The 20,837-nt window shown below is 37.5% G+C and overlaps 2 protein-coding genes across 20 annotated transcripts in view; one reads left to right on the top strand and one right to left on the bottom strand.

Annotated features, from left to right (window-relative positions):
- Window positions 1-2,173: 2,173 nt before the first annotated feature.
- kif9 (kinesin family member 9) lies at window positions 2,174-12,186 on the top strand. Of its 3 annotated transcripts, none has more exons than XM_055207288.2 (21): window positions 2,174-2,313; window positions 2,391-2,509; window positions 4,210-4,375; window positions 4,574-4,680; window positions 4,757-4,984; window positions 5,302-5,385; window positions 5,470-5,562; window positions 5,927-6,074; window positions 6,344-6,408; window positions 6,773-6,850; window positions 6,931-6,999; window positions 7,106-7,222; window positions 8,558-8,613; window positions 8,681-8,771; window positions 8,861-8,988; window positions 9,353-9,487; window positions 9,765-9,976; window positions 10,050-10,229; window positions 11,094-11,206; window positions 11,802-11,900; window positions 11,979-12,186. In XM_055207288.2, exons 2-21 carry the CDS (start codon window positions 2,414-2,416, stop codon window positions 11,991-11,993), a joined length of 2,280 nt encoding a protein of 759 aa, XP_055063263.2. In that variant the 5' UTR covers window positions 2,174-2,313; window positions 2,391-2,413; the 3' UTR covers window positions 11,994-12,186. The 3 variants fall into 3 exon arrangements, with proteins under 3 accessions (XP_055063263.2, XP_055063278.2, XP_055063268.2); XM_055207293.2 differs by having other exon boundaries at window positions 2,184-2,313; window positions 2,409-2,509; XM_055207303.2 differs by lacking the exon at window positions 7,106-7,222.
- A 1,584-nt stretch (window positions 12,187-13,770) lies between these two features.
- The window catches only part of scrib (scribble planar cell polarity protein), a 101,230-nt gene continuing 94,163 nt past the window's right edge, over window positions 13,771-20,837 (bottom strand). For 15 of the 17 annotated variants that reach the window (XM_073859165.1, XM_073859163.1, XM_073859169.1 and 12 more), the window contains 2 exons: window positions 18,748-18,802; window positions 13,771-15,509 (listed from right to left, as the gene is read on the bottom strand). In XM_073859165.1, the coding sequence (XP_073715266.1) occupies window positions 15,385-15,509; window positions 18,748-18,802 (180 nt within the window). In that variant the 3' untranslated portion in view covers window positions 13,771-15,384. Of the gene's footprint in view, window positions 15,510-16,620; window positions 16,655-18,747; window positions 18,803-20,837 lie in introns of all 17 variants that reach the window. The other 2 variants (XM_073859171.1, XM_073859175.1) reach the window with 1 other exon arrangement.

Genomic DNA, 20,837 nt, shown 5'->3' with positions numbered 1-20,837 from the left:
TTGAAATGTGTACAGACAAAGTCATCAATCAATGAACATATCGACTTAGATTTTGTTAATTTACATTATAAACATTTAAAGACTGAAAAGATGTTCTTGCTGGAATATCACATAATTTCCCCAATAGTTAAATTTCAGTGTAATACATAATAAAACATTATCATTATTGCGTAATGTGGTCATTTTAATCCTAAACATTTATACTCTTAAAACTGGATATGCCATTTTGCTTCAAATACAATTTAAGGAATATTAATATATCTTTAGTAAAAAACAGGAAAAAATTTTAATAATTTGACTTAAATTAAGTACTTTAACCTGATATAGCCTATATATGGGTCATAATTGCATGTCTTTAGCTTTATCTTAAGATTATAAAATCCTGCAGAGTTGATTGTTGAACAGCATGATTTCCAGTAGCTTTAATAACAATTTCATTACCTATAAATGAGAAAATTAAATGATTTAACAATTTTTTAAAAACCTTTCACAAATCAACTATTATAATCAGCTGTATGGAGTAGTATGGAGATAAAATAATTAATACTTACAGGGCTGTGCAAATAGGTTTTGTTTTAATTTTGTGAGACGTTTTGTGGCCATTGTGTCTAAAGGAAGAAGAATTAGAAACACTTTTAAAATCTGAGTTTTTACACAAGCAACTCACTTCACAATAAACCTCCTCCAAAATATATATAGGATATATAGGCCTATATTAAAAAAAAACTGAATTCTGTATTCACATTTTCACATAAACATTTTATCTTTACATTTGCCATGAACAGTGTGGCAATAAAGCCATGACATATTAATAAACCAACACAGAAACAGTGAAATCCACACATAAACTACAGTAGGGCTATGTCGACTCATCCTGTGGCTCCATCTAGTGCCCAAAAGACCGAGACCGCGGTAAACTATTTCTAAAACACATTTCAAATGTTTTCTAATGTTTTAAGTATCAATGCTGCTAACAATTAATAAAGGAAACCATGTCAACGTCCTTATCCCTCATTTTACTTTTAAAAGTACACTTTTATCGAAAGTAAGGTGATGCCAGTAAATGGTTTTTTTTCCAAACAAAATAAGTCCAAACAAAACAACCCCACCTCTGCATGATCCGTGTTATTTTTTCTCTCCCCAAAATATCCTTGAGTTTTATTGGAAAGCGTAAGGTTTATCATCTGTTGTGGAAGAAAACCACAAACTATATGAACTGAAAATCGAACAGTTTCTTTAAGAAGATTGTAGTAATAAACATTAAACTTTACAACATTATCGGTTATTGACAGGTTGTTTAGGAGATGTAATTGTGTACATTTTTAGTGGTATAGTCATTTAGGATTTATTTCTGGTACAGACCTGTAAAGGCTCCCCAACATTTAAGTCTGTTTCATTCAAAGTAGGGTTTGCTTTATTCTGTGGAAATAATGTTATTCTTTTAAAAGCAGCAAGTTATCGTTATAGTAAATTCTAGTATCAAAATTCTGATTGTGAGTAAAACTTACCTCATTAGTTGATAAAAATGTACGTAAAAATTTTAGAGTCTAGGTAAAAGCAAATAAAAAAGTTTTTTTATAAGACATCATTCAGTTTGCGTTATGGTAAGCCAAAGAGTTGGGGTTATTCCTTGAAAATATACATTGCCTTATATCCTGCATGGACTATTTAGTCTAATGAGTTTATATAAGTAGAATTGCTTTCCAGTAATTCATTAAACTTTTTTTAGATTTGTTTCGATTAGCCTACTCAAATGACATTTTTACGATGCGAGTTGACGCTTTAAAAGCTGTCTGAAAAGAAAATGTACATACCTTTTTGTTCTGTACTGGGAGCACTAAACTTAAGCAGAAAAACAGAACGATGAGGTGTTTTTTCATTTTCAATGTAATATACAGAGCATCAGTAAACTATAGCCTAAGATTGCAGATGGTAAAGATAGCATATAGATTTTTTAAAGGACCGCAGGGAGGGAGGAGCCAATGGCAGACGGGTCATTCAACAGCGCACTTTTACAAATGACAAACTGTTGAGGGAAAATTAGGTTGTTTTTTATAATGTATTATTATTCCACCTTAAATATATCGAAGAGTTTATGTTAAACTAAAACTGAATTCAATCCCTTGTTTGTGGTTAAAAGAAATAAATTAAATGTTTGCGGCGCTTGCTGTAGGCCTGTACTGTGCACACACACAGTGTGGTGTTGTCATGACAACCGTATCAACAATAACTACAGCATTAGTGTGATATAACGAAGCCATCAGGTCGAGCTGCAGATGCGATCATCTTTCTGTGATCCCACGATTTAATCAGGTACGTTTTTGTTATCGATTGAGGACATAAAAACTCTTTTCTTAAATATTCAAACATATTTTCGCGCTCTCTGTCAGATATACCCGACATTTCAGGTATCATGAACACCCAGGACAGTCCAGTAAAAGTATATATACGCATCCGTCCCACAGCCAGTTTTGCACATGAGCTTATTGAATGTCTTCCTGACCATCAGGTAACCCCACGTACATACACTAATTAAAATAAGTTATTAAAAAATGATCTTAAAGGAATAGTTCACCCAAAAGTGAAAATTCTGTCATCATGTACTCACTCTCATGTGGTTACAAACCTTTATAAATGTCTTTGTTCTAATAAGCTCAATGGAAGATATTTTGAGTAATGTTAGTAGGCTAACCAAACCGATCATGAGCCCCATTAACTTATGGCGCTTTTCCATTGCATAGTACACCACGGTTTGGTTTTGGTCAGCTTACTTTTGTGAGCTTTTCCACTGGGTGCAGTACATACCCGATATTTTTTTTGTACCACCTCAGTCTGGGTTCCAAGCGACCCGCGCTGATACCAAAACGTGACACGAAAACACTGTGGATCACTGATTGGTCTAAGAGAATTGTCACTACCAGCATCATTGTTATAAAAAGATTAGCTTTACCTCAGTGCTAGCTTGCGCTCTCAAGCAAACATGTTGTCATCTGTGCTCTGCTATTAGTTCCCAAAATCCCTTTTAGCGATGAAAAACATCCACAGGTTGAGAATCAGGAACACCATACCAAATTTTTTCCAGACTTTCAGTTTGTGGCGGCACATTCGCAACATGCATATATGCTTAAATGCAACTTAAATGAGGCTCGACGGAGCTCGTTGACTGACGCAACAGGTGGTTGTACAGAAACTGTCATATGAGACAACAATATAAACGCGATGTGCAAACATGTATTTACGGTGGTCAATTTGAAATTTGTGACGGACTGAGAAATAAATGAATGTATGGAAATTGGGGTACAACGACTCTTTCACTTGTATGATGTCACAGCAGTAGGCAGCGCAAATATACTGGCTCGCCTATAATCCCTCCCACTCCGAAGTGTCACTAAACTCGATGGAAAAGCTAACCAAGCCAAAGTGAGGTCGCCGTGATTTCACCAAGTAAGATGTGATCCTGGATCAACATTTTTTGTTTATCCTGGATCAATGTTTTAATCAAAGATACCCCAACCTACACTTAACTCAAACCCTAACCATTTTAAACCCTCAAATTAGTGTAAAATAATATTTTGAGGAGTATTTCTTAAAAGCCCCTAACCCAATCCTAAACCTAAACCTAACATATACACTAATCCTGCAATCTGATTGGTTAATGAAAATGTTAATCCAGGACCAACAATGGTGTTGATCCAGGATCACATCCTACTTGGTGAAATCACGTTCACCGGTGGGCTGACCTGACCTGACCCAAACCAAACCGTGGGGTACTATGCAATGGAAAAGTGCAATTTGTATTTTTTTTCTTACTATGGAAGTAAATGGGGATCATGATCGGTTTGGTTACAAACATTTTTCAAAATATCTTCTTTCATGCTTATCAGAACAAAGAAATTCATACAGGTTTGAAACAAAAAGGGAGTGACAAAAATTATGATAGTAATTTTTGGGTGAACTGTTCCTTTAAAAGCAATGCCAGAAGAACCCTCAAGTCAAAGTTTTTAAGTAAATTTTTTTATTTGACTTTCATTTATACTTTCTTATAACTAATTTTAATGAATTGTAATGTAAAAGCACATGTTGCCATAACTTGATCAGATAATTTTTTACAGTGTACCATGCTCAGGCCTTGTGTTACTGCATGCTTTACTGATTGGAGCTAATAGTTACTGACAGCTATGACCGGTCTTACTTCTCTGTTTCTCCAAGACTCTGAGTGTACGGTCAAAGAAAGACTTCAAGAGATTACGGAGCAATAATCAAATAAACTCCAGATTGTTTAAACTTGATGGGGTGCTGCACAATTTGTCACAGGAAGAAGTTTATGATTATGTTGCCCAGAGCGTTGTGCTTGGAGCATTTCAAGGCTACAATGGTAAGTAATGCAAAAGCACACAATTGTATATTATATGTTTATTTTTATCTCATACGTTTTTGTACAATTTACTTCGTACGAATTCATACAAATTAGCCAACTTGCAAAACAAGTTAAAAATTCCTGTGAGATAATTCCTATAACTACAGTGTATAATTCAGTTGTGAATGATTTTAATTCATCCTTTTGTATAAAAAGGTACAATTTTGTGCTTTGGGCAAACTGGAGCAGGTAAAACATACACCATGACAGGAGCTGCGGAGGCTTACAGACAGAGAGGCATCATTCCTCGTGCTCTACAGCAGGTGACTGAGAGCCATGATAAAGCACACAGTCAATATAGCGGCCTTTACGACCACTAAACTTCCCTTAATTCCTCAGGTTTTCCATGAGGTGGAGCAACGTACAGACCATACCTTCTCTGTGCACCTCTCCTTTCTAGAAATCTACAATGAGACTATGGTGGACCTTTTGTCGACCTTAAAGCGGGGAAAAGGTGGGAGTGGGGTCTTAACTGTGGTAGAAGAACCAGGGGGTGGAGTCTCAATTAAAGGGCTGACTTTACATCTGGTTCACAATGAAGAGGAGGCTCTTAGTCTGCTTTTTGAGGTAGGATAAAATAATTGCATTTTATCATCATGACAACATGATGAAAGAAGGCGGCGGCAAATTCACAATAAAAGACTTTCCAGTAAACAGAACTCTGTTCTGATTCTTCTAAAAAGTCTGATAGTGACAAAGGTCTTTTCTTATCTCACAGTTCTGCTGTTGACAAATTGCCTAATGAAAAACAATTTGACATCTAGATCCCACAACCTTAACAAGGGTGTCTTTATAAACATGTTTTACCACATGGTGTTCATGCACCTTTATATTTGTCACATTTACCCGTCTGTAATTTAACATTGCTGTCTGTGCTCTGACAGGGGGAGATGAACAGAATAATTGGAGAACATGCCCTTAATAAAAATTCCTCCAGGTCTCATTGCATATTTACAGTTTACATTGAGGTAAATCCTTGACATCGCTTTACTGACTAAAAATATACTGAACATGCAGAATCCACATACTGTATGTGTTTCTGTATGGCACAGTCACGGTCACGCACGCTGTCAGATGCAAAATACATCACCTCTAAACTGAACCTGGTGGACCTGGCTGGATCTGAAAGACTCAGCAAAACTGGGGTCAGGTCATTTTCACTCTTTTACTGTAGTTGTACACTGAATTATATGTAAAATGATACATTAATGTGCAAATAAGGGCTAAATATACTCTAAATTATCTTCAACTCAGCGTTGGGTCAAAAAGAGACAAGCCCAGCAGTTGGGTTAAAATTAACCCAGAAAATTTTTAAGTTTTACCCAACAATGGATTAAAACAACCCAGCTGGGCTCGTCCCTTTTTGACATTTTTTTGGAGTGTAGGACATTATTGAATTTGTACTGTCTCAAAGTCCAGTGCTGTTTGCATTAGTGTGTTAATCTTGGCAAGCTCCTGAAATTTGAATGTTAAAGGTTTTTCATTTTTTGTTTTTTTATCTTTCACCAGTCAGAGGGACAAGTCCAAAGAGAGGCCATGTATATCAACAAATCCCTGTCTTTTTTGGAACAGGTTATCTTGGCTCTAGCCGATAGCCACAGAGAACACGTTCCCTTCAGACAAAGCAAACTAACTCATGCTCTTAAAGACTCACTTGGTCAGTCTGTTAACAATACTAGTGACAGTTCGAAAAACTACAGTGGTGGATTACAGTCTGTCTATGTAGCATAGATTTTTATAATTCCATGATTCGATTTTTAGTCTTACACCTTACTTTCTACACTGAAGCTAAATAATTCAAATTTCCTGAACATGTTAATACTTTTTAAAAAGCTTCATTGTTAAAATATAATCTTGCATAAAACTAAACATGCATGACTTACAGATTTCTATCACATCTCTGGCAATTGTTTCTACTGTATACAGGAGGAAACTGTAACACTGTTCTGGTGGCTAACATATATGGTGAAGCATCACAAATTGAAGAGACGGTGAGATGATGTTTCATTTAAAGACTTCTCATTTATAAAACTGTGCATAGGATTCTTACTAAAGGTCTACGTACGTACAAAAGCCAAAAATGGCATACGCCAAAAATATGAAGAAAGCAATGTTCCCTTTATAAATCACAGATCACCGGCAGGTGTGCGTACATGAATCATCCTCAGATCCAACCCTGCAAGCCCATTCTCCAGTCAAGTTTGTTTTTTATAGATCACAACCTTTGCGATAAGAACTGGCGTACGCACATTTCCAGCCCTGTTTTGTGCGTACGCACGCTTTATAAATGAGACCCCTGGTGGATTGTTGTGATATTAAATACTTTGCTTAAGCTTTGATTGTTTCCATTGGCAGATTTCAACACTTCGCTTTGCCTCCAGAATGAAATGTGTACAGACAAAGCCATCAATAAATGAACATATCGACCCTGTGGTAAGCTTTCGTTAATTTCACATTATGAAATATCACATTATTTTCCAAATATATACACTTTATATATTTTGTTTATAAAGCTTCAGGTGCAAAAACTTCAGAAAGAAATCCAGTTTCTTAAAGAGGAGCTGTCTATGTATAACACACCGGTGAGTGTCATGCACGTATACATCTGATGCTGACTACAACAATAGATGTATACCAGCCTAGACAAACACTGAATTGGTCTCAATTTAATGTCCTCCTTTCTTAAAGACTAATCGTGTCAGAGTTTTCAATGAGATTCTGTCAGAGACGCAGATGGCAGAAGTAAAGAGTCAAGTGAAGAATCAGGTGCAGAGTTACCTGTCTGGCTCTCTGGATGAGATTCCGGTAAACATCTCGATCAGCGTCTCACAGCTTAAAAAAACAAAGATTAGATCTTGAAAGTTAACATAGTTTACTTTTCATGAATCCTTTTCATTTAAGTCGAATACATACAGCAGTAGATGAGAATTTCAAGAACATCAAGTAGTTTTTGTTTCGCTTCCACAAGAACATCTTTGAAGGGACATTCCACTTCTTTAAAAAATATACTCATTTTCCAGCTCCCCTAGAGTTAAACATTTGATTTTTACCTTTTTTGAATCCATTCAGCTGATTTCCGGGTCTGGCGCTAGCACTTTTAGCATAGCTTAGCACAATACATTGAATCTAATTAGACCATTAGCATTGCGCTACAAATAACCAAAGAGTTTTCCTATTTAAAACTTGACTCTTCTGTAGTTACATTGTGTGCTAAGAATGAAAGAAAATTAAAAGTTGCGATTTCTAGGCAGATATAGCTAGGAACTATACTCGCGTAATAATCAAAGACTTTGCTGCCGTAACATGGCTGCAGCAGGCGTAGTGATATTACGAAGCAGCCAAAATAGTCCCCTTAGTTACTTTCAATAGCAGGGGACCATTTTCGGGTGCTGCGTTTTATCACTACGCCTGCTGCAGCGTTGTTACAGCAGCAAAGTCCTTGATTATTATGCCAGAATGAGAGTATAAGTCATATATATCCACATCTGCCTAGAAAATCGCAACTTTTAATTTTCTGTCAGTTTAGTACACAATGTAACTACAGAAGAGTATGGTGGCCATTCGTGCCAGTTACGCTGGACACGTCCCGAACATGTTTTCGGTTCAAGTCGCGTTGCTCAACCGCATACGTCATCGAAGTTTTCACAATTCAGTTAAATGCATTAAAAAATTAAGATTTATTTCTTTTAAGACATAAAGTCATTGTAGTTTCATTCTTACCTTGAAATGTAAGGGATGCTTTTCTGAAATTGAACCCGGAATAATTAACCTTGATGACGTATGCGGTCGACCAACGCAACTTACGGAGAACGCACCCGAAAACATGTTCGGGATGTGTCCGGCGGAACTGGCACGAATGGCCACCCTACAGAGGAGTCAAGTTTTAAATGGGAAAAATACCAAAACTCATTGGTTATTTTTCTTGCGCGATGCTAGTGGTCTGGTCGGATTCGGTGGGTTGTGCTGTGCTATGCTGGAAGTGTTAAAGAGCCGGAGATCAGCTGAATGGACTCCAAAACTGTAAAAATCTTAATGTTTAACTCTAAGGGAGCTGGAAAATTTGTATATTTTTTAAAAAAGTGGAATGTCCCTTTAATTGCACATTTAATGTATAATTTTCAAAAAAATATCGTTTTACAGATTGTGAATGCTATTCAGATCCAAGAAGTGTTTGCTCAATTCAGAAATGTTGTGCTGTAAGTACCCATTCATCAACAATTTGTCTGCCATTCAATTGTGCACAACTGAGTATGTTTTAAATAGGGAGAAAGAAGAAAAATTGAAAGAGCATCTGCGTCTGAGAAATACTACAGCAGAGAAAGCCTTAGACACAACACCATCTGCTGCTGCAGAAGTCAGTAATATACATCATTTTAATGGACAACGTCTCTTGGGACACTAAATCAGAAACTGATGTCATATATACCATCAAATCTGTTACAGATGTTGGGATCTGCATCTACTGTAGGAGAGGTGGACAGAGGCGGATATGGGCTTGGTTTAGCCGACTCTTCACAGAGGCATCGACAAGCTGTGTCACCTAAAACAACTAAACGCAAACATATAAGCAGGTAAGAATCTGTTTTTCCTGCACTAAGCCTGAATCCAGCATCAGTCCTCTCTGGTAAAAATATGAGCCAAGATTGTCTGGTCAGATCAGCACAAACCAAGAAATATCACACGAGCATGCTATAGGTCAAAGGAATGGTAAGGTAAATAATTTGATGTCATCCTGTATAAAGTTCAGTGACTTTTATAAACAATGTTATGTAACGGCAAAACTCCCGCTTGATAGCCCACAACTGTTAACCAAAACTATTATTACATTATTGGGTGCACAGCTAAAACATGTTATGCTTCTGGTTATTATATAATGTGGGGATTTAAAAATGACTATAGATATAGGGTTGTAAAATATTTTAATATCTCTCGCAGAAAGGAAGAAGCACTGAACCTGGCACCAATGGAAACTACTACCGTAGAAGCTGAACAGCCATTAAATCTGAGTGATTCAGACTTGGTCACGCATGAATACCAACAGCATGTTTCTGAAGATCAGCACAGAACTGAGTAAGCACATCTTTACATAAACGGACAGCTGCTGTGAGGTTGGAGAGACCTCTGCTGACAGGATCTTGTTGCAGGACCATATTAATAGATAATGAGTACAATATAAAACATTATGGGGTGGTTTCATGGACAGGGTTTAGATTCATTCAGACTAGGCATTAGTTTTTTTAAGACATTAAGGCAGCTCAAACATGCATTTTAGTCTGGGATAAACCCTTTCCAGGAAACTGCCCTCATATATATTAAAATGTTATAATAAGGTCCCCTCTATTCTCAGCTCTTCTCCTCCTCCTAAGGCGGAAGCATTTGAGGATTTCAAAGCAGAAAAGGGAAGTGAGATTAATCGTATACTAAAAGAAAACAAAGCTGTGCTGTTGGAGCGCAGGTCCCAGTTACGCTCCCTTACAGATGTCATCAATGTGACTAAACGGGATATGGATTACATTGCTTCTGAATTACAACAATTCAGAGAACAAAGACAAAACCAGGGTAAGCATTAGTGTTACTGGCCATGACCTGTGTAGAGATGACAAAAAAAGTGAAAGTGATTTTTGTGTTACAGGACAGTTTGTGAATGCCGAGGGTGAACCTGTGCTCGAAGAGGCAGAGCTGTCTCTAGTGATGCAGCTGAAGGAGTTAAAGAGCCGTTACAGAAAAGCTTACGAGGACCACAACAGCATTAAAGCTGAAGTCAGCTACTGTCAGCAACTGGTGAATCAGTGTCGGGTACGGCTACTAACAGGTAAAATCTTCCTGGGCATTTTTATTCCATAAATGTATATGCTGTTAATTCTTAGTTTTCACAATTTTAAACAAAAAGTAGACCTGAATTGATTGACTTAAAATATTGAAAAACAGTGGTGTTTTCCTTTATCTCAACTTAGACAAATTAATACATATCTATCTTTTTTCAATGCGTGCACTTAATTTTTGTACAGCGTGTCATGAATGTGTTAGCATTTAGCTTAGCCCCATTCATTCCTTAGGATCCAAACAGGGATGAATTTAAGACACCAAACACTTCCATGTTTTCCCTATTTAAATACTGTTACATGAGTAGTTACATGAGTAAGTTTTGGTGACACGTGGCGATTTTTAAAGTGGATAAAAAAACTTGGGTGCAGTAATATTGACTTTCTTTGAGCTTGAGGGGGAGTAGTCAGGAGTGATGATGTTGCTGCACACCGAGGTTGAAGTGCTGCAAAGTAAGTGCTCTTCCGCCATACAATATAGTTCTCATTTTTTATCCGCTTTAAAAAAATCGTCACATTTTATTTGTGCGCGTGTAACTTCTTATGTAGCAGTCTTTGAGTGGGGAAAACATGGAGGTGTTTGGGGGCTTCTAAATTCATCCTGTTTGGATCCTGAGGAATGAGTGGGGCTGGGCTGGGTGATAGCGCATTCACGGCGCACTGTGCGGGGATTGGGTGCAGGCATTGAGAAAGAGATAGGTATATGTATTAATTTGTCTAAGTTGAGTTAAGAACATAGTAAAATATTGAAAAACTGATGTTTTCCTTTAATGCATCTTTAGTGCAGCTCCTAAAAGATATAAGCTATATCCAGTAAGGCTGCATTCATTTTTTATTTTATGTATGGTTGCCAGAGTTTGAGAGCTGGTACAATGAGTCTTTCCTGTTGCCGGATCAAGTGTTGTCCATCTTAGACCATGGACCAATTAGACCAGGACGTGTACCCGTAGACATAGCTTTAAATCTGGTTTGTAACAGCACAACACAAGCTTATAAATACCACTGTCTGAAATAGTAATGATGCTATTATTCTAATAATGTTTTATCTATAAGCAACACACAGTTTAAACAGTGCATGCTTTTTATAATTATATATATAATTCTAAATGTTAAAGTCATTTACTATTGCAAACCTGCAATAATGCAAAAGATTTCAGATGGGCTTTAGTCTTCCATAGTCAGTTCAATTATCCTATGCTCCAGCTGAACCATTCCAAAAGAGTTTATGGGGCAGATTCCCGGACAGGGCTTATCCTAGTCCCAAACTAAAATGCATGTTTGAGCTGCAAAACATCTTGCACTGACATATATTAACATATATCAGTGCCATTGTTTCGCTTCACAACATGCACACCAGTATTGTTGTTTTTGGTAAGGAATGTTTGTATAAATGTCTTAAATGTCTTAATATAAGTAAGGCCTAGTTTTTGATGAATCTAAACCCTGTCCAGGAAACTGCCCCGAAATGTTGTTTCATGTAATAAGAGTAATATTTCAATAAAATTTAAAAGTTAAAGATTGCATTCAGTATGACTGTCACAAAGATTGTGTTTTACGAACAGGATGATGAACAACAGTCATTTGAGCATCTCGGTGACAATCTTCAAGAAAATCCCAGTGCTGTATCATTTCATAATGCTTATAACAAAACTCTCCAGAGGGTAAGACATTTTTATCCACACCTGATGTTATAACTCATTGTTCAGCATGGTGCTAAAACTAAACTCTTTGTTTTACAGAGAGGAAAGCATTAGGACAGCAAAATCTATGGACTTTATACTTCCTTTGCGATCTGAATGCTGTGTTTGCTTTGTACAACATTGTCAGATTTGTGTCATTAAATTTGCATCCAACATTGTTCAGCACTGATGCAAGGAAACACACATACACTATATCTATAAAACAGTTTGGATTAATTGCTGAAAATACATGTTTGCTTGAACTGAATGAGCATTGTTTATTTTTATGTACACAAATGATTGTAACTTATTGTTAGGCACCTGTTAAACGGCTATATGTTTATACTTATTGGGAAGAAAACATTAGTACACTCTACACTCACCTAAAGGATTATTAGGAATACCTGTTCAATTTCTCATTAATACAATTATCTAATCAACCAATCACATGGCAGTTGCTTCAATGCATTTAGGGTTGTGGTCCTGGTCAAGACAATCTCCTGAACTCCAAACTGAATGTCAGAATGGTAAAGAAAGGTGATTTAAGCAATTTTGAGCATGGCATGGTTGTTGGCATCTGCTCAGTTACTGGGATTTTCACGCACAACCATTTCTAGGGTTTACAAAGAATGGTGTGAAAAGGGAAAAACATCCAGTATGCGGCAGTCCTGTGGGCGAAAATGTCTTTTGATGCTAGAGGTCAGAGGAGAATGGGCCGACTGATTCAAGCTGATAGAAGAGCAACTTTTACTGAAATAACCACTCATTACAACCGAGGTATGCAGCAAAGCATTTGTGAAGCCACAACACGCACAACCTTGAGACAGATGGGCTACAACAGCAGAAAACCCCGCCGGGTATCACTCATCTCCACTACAAATAAGAAAAAGAGGCTACAATTTGCACAAGTTCAACAAAATTGACAGTTAAAGACTGAAATGTTTTTTCCTGGTCTGATGAGTCTCGATTTCTGTTGAGACATTCGGATGGTAGAGTCAGAATTTGGCATAAACAGAATGAGAACATGGATCCATCATGCCTTGTTACCACTGTGCAGGCTGGTGGTGTAATGGTGTGGGGATGTTTTCTTGGCACACCAGGTGCCTTAGTGCCAATTGGGCATCGTTTAAATGCCACAGCCTACCTGAACATTGTTTCTGACCATGTCCATCCCTTTATGACCACCATGTATCCACCCTCTGATGGCTACTTTCAGCAGAATAATGCACCATGTCACAAAGCTTGAATCATTTCAAATTGGTTTCTTGAACATGACAATGAGTTCACTGTACTAAAATGGCCCCCACAGTCACCAGATCTTAACCCAATAGAGCATCTTTGGGATGTGGTGGAACAGGAGCTTCATGCCCTGGATGTGCATCCCACAAATCATCATCAACTGCAAGATGCTATCCTATCAATATGGGCCAACATTTCTAAAGAATGCTTTCAGCACCTTGTTGAATAAAGGCCATGTAGAATTAAGGCAGTTCTGAAGGCGAAAGGGGGCAAACACAGTATTAGTATGGTGTTCCTAATAATCCTTTAGGTGAGTGTGTATTCAGATGAAACAAAACAACCTCAGTACATCAGGTTGTTAAATGAAAAGTAAACTTTATTATTCCTGAACCACAAAATAGACTTCTTTGGTTGTACAAATTCACTAGTTACAGTCCTGAATGAGCTATATCCCCAAACCTTCAGTCCCACCCTCCCACTTAGCAAACAAAATCCTCCCCAACATTAAATCAAGAAAACAATGAGATACCAAACGCTTTCGCTCTGATAATGTAAGAATGTAGTGAATCCCATAAGCCCACTGGTTACTGAAAACCAAACTTTCTCCTCAAACTATGCTTTCTAAAAATAAAATGATCAGCCAAACTTTTATTAACCAAAACTGAATTTCAGTCAATGAGAGCAACACAAAAGCTAAGATTAGTAAAATAGAAACTATTTTATAAGACTGACAAGGTCATGGGTCACTGTTAATGTGAAGTTGTTAACAACTGGTTTGAGAAAAACGGAAAATTATTGTATTCCTCCCACAGGACTGAAAGAACAATTGCAAAATTGCAATAAGCCAATATTTACACAGGGATGACTCAGTCCAGACCCTGCCAGAAACATCTACCACCTCCAGACATTAGTTTGGTCTTGGAGCAGAAAGGCTCAGATTAAACTCTGATTTTTGCTTTTTTATGCATTTGTACATTATTCACACAATGAGCTTTTTCAGTGGCTTTAATTTTTTATACTAGTTAAAATGTAGCTAAATGTAGAAATATATAACATCTACTACCTTCACACACCAGCATAGAAACAGATATGAGTGAGAATTATGGATGTTGATTACATCTCCCTCCCCCAGTGCTAAAAAAGTAAAATGGTACCATACACTTGCGGACATGTGAGGCAATGACTGGCGAATGATGATACCACTGATTCTCACATTAAAAATGTATCAAAGGGAATGACTTAACATATGAATGTACAACATCGTAGCAAGGAAGGCCAGAGGTCAAGAGGATTGCTATGAAACAACCAGTACGCAGTTCATTTAACTCTCCTAGTCAAGAAAAGGAAGACTAGAGATTCATTAAACAGGTGGAGAATGACGCTACTCGCATATGGTAGGTCAGTCTTTATGATATGGCGTGATGATACAGATTACAAAACGGTTTGTAACAGATTCTTTAAATAAGGTCAGATGCAACCTTTCAAAAATATTACATTCATTTGCATCTTTAAAAAAATGTTCCCAAACTGATATGGATATAAAATGAAAAGCTTTATGCCAAGGCCTCATTGTCATTGCTGCATGCAAAAATATCTCCCAATTCCATAATTCATCCCAAAATCACAACTAACCAGCATATACATGTGCCACAATTTGATTCTCTTGTTATGGATTCCCATAGATAAAAACAGTATATTACATTAATAAATTACATTTAAGAGGAATAAAACTTTTGATTATGAATTGAAACAATAAAAGTGTAAGTCTTGCTTGAATGGGGCAGTGAAGGTAGCAGTATGTCGTCTTCAAACTGAATCTCCCAAAAAATGTATCTCCTTTTCAGTCTTTCTACATCTTGTCAAGAGATTTCAAAGAGTTAAAAAGAAATCCATCTCTTAAAATAATTCTGTTTCTAAAATGCTGACAGACAGAAAGTGGTGGGTTAAAGCAAATATAGTGGCCAAATAATGAATTAGCCATCCTCTGGACCATTTATAAAAAAATATGAGAAATCCTTTTCAATAGCAACTGAAAAGGCATGACTAGTGTTTCTTTTTGCCCATCCGCTCATCTGCCTTCCTGGTGTTGTGTTGGTCGGCAATGAAGAACAGTGGTTTAATATGCTGAGCATTCTATGTCATATGTGACGCCTCAGCATTAGATTATCACTATGTGTGTGTGTGTGTTATCTTCACAGTTCAAATGCATTAGTGTGTAAATGTGCGATTATGTGGGCACTGGGGTCTCCAGGCTGCGGCGACCCTGTCGTAGTTTGCGCTTGTTACTGTAGAGAGCCATCTCTTCTAGAGCCGATGTGGTGGCCATAGGAACTTCTGCATCTAAAATAGACACTGAAAACAGAAGAGAGATAAAGAACAACATGTGAAATACATGCAGTGTAAGAAGAGCAGACGTCACTGACATTGCACATGTAAAGCGCATCTCCATCCACTGAAAAGTATGATGTCACCTAAATGACGAGAAATTTTCAATTGAGGTATTATGTTAAACAAAATCTTCTCATGGATGCAGAGTTTGAAACCAATGGACAAAGCTGCGAAAGCAGTGAGTTTGTAAAGAAGCTGAAAGCCAGAGCTGCACACCATGCCGAAGAATCCTGTAGACCATTAAGACAGTTTGACCACCTTTAAAAGACACAGCTACACTGTCAGAAAAATGGTCAAACAGTGGTCCCTATCTTTCACTGGGGCAGTACCCTTTCAAAAAGTACACTTTTGCAACTGAAGAGTTCATATTAGTACATTGAAGGTGTATATTGATACCAAATGTATACATATCTGTATCTAAAGGGTACTGTCCAGGTAACAGGCCTGGGACCATTTTAGACCATTGTTTCTGGCAGTGTATCAATGTTACAGTAGAAGCATAAGGTACAAAGAAAGACTGTACAATGATACTCTGAATAGACCCTTAATATTACACCCTGATTTTGATAAATATCCTGTTACGAAAAAAGACAGGTTCACCAATTTTTCAAAATGTAATAAATCATGCAAGCTACAAAAAATGTAATTTTGTTAATTTGAAATTTGGTGTTTTGCTCGATGCTGTTAGCTCAATGGTGTTTTGACAGACAATAGTAGTGCTGATGTTTGTATCCATCGCAACACTATCACAAAATCAGCTTGAATTATGTTATTGTTCTTGTAAATGGGTTCCTATATATGAGTGCAAGAATTTACATGCAGATGATGGATTCAAGGCCATTTCGCAGCTCAAATCATGCTCAACCGTTAGACTATACATATTAAAAAACTGGTAGAACTTGATACACTTGATTTCAAAACAAACCCACAGAAAACCCACACACTGCTCATCTGAAGAAACTCTAGATCATAAGGTTTAGCCCATAAAAAAGTGCACTACAGAAGGCGTCTTTTCAAGAACCAAGGCATATGCGCGCACACACACACACATAAAACCAATAAACAGAACTCCTACCAATATTAGAAGAGCACTTATCCTAGGAAGTCGCCTGTTTCAAGAGGACAATAACTGTAAGCTGTGTACATGTGAACACAGCACACAAACACACCCCGTATTTAAAAAAATATATATGAAGAGCTCAGATGCAAAACCCTCTAAGTGCGTCTGACATGTTTTCTAAATGAGCATTTTTATCAGGCTTTTATGTTTAGGTTCAGTAATTTCACTTTAATGGCAATGAAAAGGTTATTAGTCAGAAAATTGTAACGCTTAAAGGGCCAGTCACACTACATTCTTCTTTATTCCACCGACTTTTATTCATAGGCATACGCATGCAAATGCATCAGACAATGCAAAAATGCAAGCTCATATTCGCAGTAACATCCAAAAAATATTTGCATGCTTAAAGTGTGTGACAGCCCCGCACCGTGTCCTAACCAGACGCTAGAGGTTTTCACTGTTCCACTTGGATCCGGAAACCCGAGGTCCGACGTAATTTAAAGCTCCCGTTCTGTCTGTGATTTTGAAGCTTTGATTGTTTTTATAGTGGGCAATATAACATGTGTTCATGTTTCACGTGTAAAAAAAACGCAGTATTTTTCACATAATTTACTTATCTGTATAGCTTTTTTTCACTTTCCTCAAAACAGGCTGATGTCTTCCTTGTAAGGTGAAGTCCTTCCATCAGAAAAACTTATCGAGTTCTGATTGTGTAGTTTGTTTAGTGTGCTGTGATTCGATAGCAGCTTAGCTTAGCAGAGCCGTTTGAGCCAAAGCTGGTGACTGACGTATTCCTGTGGGCGAAGTTTATTTAACGAACTGTTTTACTGACGTCATTAAAGCAGGAAATAGAGGGCTGTAGTCCAAACCGGCCGTTCTTGTAGGCTTTTAAAGAGGAATTCTATTGAAGGAAATATATCGCCTGGCAGTGAACTTTGAGCTTTATAATTTTACAGGTATTATTTATGCTATTATAGCAACATTACAAACTAACTAGGGTTTAAAAAATGGTATCAGGAAGAACGTGACCTTTAAAATTAATGTGTTTTTTGCCGAACAGACCCGAAGACCCGAACTCTCTCGCGTGTGTGCGTCAATGTCCTTTTCAAACCTCTCCTCTGTTTGCAAAAAGCATTTGCGACATTGTGTGGCTGGCGGTTGGTTAATTTTCGTTGAGACAGACATGTCAGTCAATTTTAAATGTATACATTTTAGCGGTTACTTGTGTGTCGTTTTCAGATAACAAAGTAAACAAATGGAGCAGCTCGCCAAATTGGTTGCGAGACCAGCAGGGTTTCTGTCTAACTACTGCGTGCGGGGCTGTAGACTGCACACACGTCGGTCGGTGCCTTTTACAATCGGGTCCAGTTGGGTAAAAAAAGGCCACTGGTTCCGGTCGGACTCGGGTCTAATTTTCTCGGATCGGGTCTTTCTTTTAAAAAAAAAATTATTTATGCACGTCGGGTTCGGGTATAAAGTGATTCGGGTCGGGTACATTTATTTGGACCCGAGAAGACCTCTACCAGACGCGACGCAATGCTGCAACATTTCTTTCCCGTTCGGATGCTAGTGACATGGCTTCATTCATTTTAATCGAAGCTTGGCGACTTCCGGACTGACCGTTGTTGACAGGAAGTGGGCGTATCCAGTGTCGCAACAAAGTTGATAAAAGTTTATCTTTATGCAAACCAATGAGATGATAGCAGTGGAGTTTACCTGATCAGTCTAGAATTAGAAACGCCTCCTAACGACATTATTAAAGGAGATGGGCGACACAAAGTGAGAAGTCGCTAGTGGTTTGAATGGAACTTTTAAAAACAACTAAAGTGCATGGAAAAAAACCTCCACTTCTAAAAAGTCTCTAGTCACTCTTCATTGTCCTTTCTGAATAAAGGTAAAATGCTTAAAAATTCGCCCAATATCCTAATATATTCTGTAAACTACCTTTAACATGGCCTGAGGCCGGGATTAAGCAAATTTTAAGTGAAAGTATTTAATAAATGTATATAGTTTGTGCCGAGAGCATTCGGTCAATATCATTATCTCATTTTTGACAGAGGTGACGTTTATCGGCTTTTGCATCTGTGCTCTTTGTATGTTGAATACAGCACTGACACACAGGTTACATTCTGCTGATCTTACCAGGATTATTGGAGGCATCATCCATGAAGCGCAAGTCATCTGTTTCCCCAGGGGTCTGCAAGAGAAACACAGGGCATGAGAGCATGAAAGCAAATTCTCAGAAAATATAGGAGCCAAGTACTTCCTGCTCTCCAGGTATACAAAAACCATGCATTTTCCCTCAAAAAACGTTATGACTGAAGACATTAGTTTTCTTCAACAAAAGGAAACTACATTAAAGTTCTGTCTCTTCAACTGCTCGAAACTTACAACAGACAATTAATGTCCGAGCGAATGTCTTCCCAATCGGAATGCAATTTAAAAAAAAACTGTAGACATAAAATACTTACTGAGGAACCATTTAGACTAAAACAGAAATAAAGCCTAAGCATAGTTCAGATAGCAAAATGTTTTTCCCGTTTAAAAATCCTCTATCGGGTACATAAACAATTCAGATGCCTTATGTCTCTCTGCTAAATAGCAAGCTGGACTGGCTTAATGCTTGGAAACCTGTCCACAATAACCACCTTGAAAGATATGGACATCACAACCAGATTTGCTTGTCATTAAATCAGCTTCAAACGTTACAGAGCAGTCCTTTCAAACACAGGCATGCTGTGGAAACCTTCACCCTCACCGCTGTATTGCTGCCAACAAGCACTAACTGGTACAACAGAAGAAGCCAAAATCTTTTCTACTGAAAGACTTAAAGCATGTTCAGTGAACGAAGCCTACACTACAGGTACATACGGGGTTGTGTAAAGAGGTTGAACATTGTTACGCCACTCACAATTGGTTTAAACTAATCATCCATGCACTTCCACAAGTCAAGTTCTTCTAAAGCAGCACATTAGATTACACAAACTGCTAGATTCTAGAGCTGGACAAAAAAAACCCCGCCTGCAATTCTCATGCGCGTTTCATCAGTCAACTTCATAGAGAAGATCTCAAAATTGCACATTTATAATTGTAGGAAATCGCCTCCAATATTGCATGCGATTTTGCCCATCTTCTCTGTAAAATACGGCTCTGTGTAGTAAATGGCGCTCCATCTGAAAGCAGATGATGGTGACTTACTGCTAATCACCGAACTGGCTTTACTGATGAAACACGCATGAGAATCGCAAGCGATTTTTTGCCCAGCTCTATTAGATTCGCTGTTTAGAGTTATGCAAACGCGACGTGTTGAGGACATCTGCTGGTTACCCGCTGTGTAAATGCAACAAGAACAGTATATTTATACATTTAATGTAAATTATTACAAGGGGTTTTCTTTAAGAAAATATGCAATATTAGCATTGAAGGTAAATTATTTGCGGGAGTATTGCGCCTCGCAAGAGAATTTAGCATAAAATTATCGTTATCGTCCGGTGGTAATATAGTTATCATTATAATGTGAACAGCCCTTTAGTCATGTTATTTAAAGATACTACCTAAAGAACTATCAAATGAACAACAGAACAAAAACTGTGTGTTTTGTCATTTTGATGAAGTCTGTTTTTTGACTAAGAATAACTTAGCCTGAAGGTGAAGGTGTCGCTTCACAGTAACTCACATAAAGACGACAAACATTCACAACACAGATAAATCCTAGCAAGCTCAAAAGGCCACCAAACAGTATCTAAGGATTCACCAATTCACTTTCTGTATGTGGCTTTTCTTATATAAATTCCATGGCACTTTTGACTGGATTTTCCTTACAGAAAGACAACATTGTCAAAGCTGTCCAAAGCAAATACTTGGTTTACAAATAAATGACTCTTCATGTGAAATCAAGGCCAAAGTGTCATAATTATGAGATTAGAGACTCAAAGTTAGATTTTTAATCATTGATTTCACTCTTTGGCATGACCTTGCTCAGTAATATTAAAGATTTCAAAGTTATATTTTCATAAAATGTTCTATACATTTATTTAGGATGATCTTACGTAGAAAACAATAAAATCACAAAAGTGACTTTAGCTGGGTTCATCATCCTTAAAGGGACACTCCACTTTTTTGAAAATATGCTCATTTTTCAGCTCCCTTATAGAGTTAAACATGTGATTTTTGCCTTTTTGGAATCCATTCAGCCGATCTCCAGGTCTGGTGCTAGCACTTTTAACATAGCT

Source organism: Misgurnus anguillicaudatus, chromosome 21 (genome assembly GCF_027580225.2).
Source record: "Misgurnus anguillicaudatus chromosome 21, ASM2758022v2, whole genome shotgun sequence".
Lineage (NCBI taxonomy): Eukaryota > Metazoa > Chordata > Actinopteri > Cypriniformes > Cobitidae > Misgurnus > Misgurnus anguillicaudatus.
The sequence above is the reverse complement of the archived record's forward strand: the minus strand, read 5'-3'. Positions and strand labels throughout refer to the sequence as shown.

Excerpts from the sequence above, each read along its gene's own strand:
- kif9 (XM_055207288.2), top strand. The coding sequence starts at position 2,414 with ATGAACACCCAGGACAGTCCAGTAAAAGTATATATACGCATCCGTCCC. Across the intron at positions 4,681-4,756 it reads TTCCTCGTGCTCTACAGCAG|GTTTTCCATGAGGTGGAGCA; the intron begins GTGACTGAGAGC and ends TTAATTCCTCAG. Across the intron at positions 4,985-5,301 it reads CTCTTAGTCTGCTTTTTGAG|GGGGAGATGAACAGAATAAT; the intron begins GTAGGATAAAAT and ends GTGCTCTGACAG.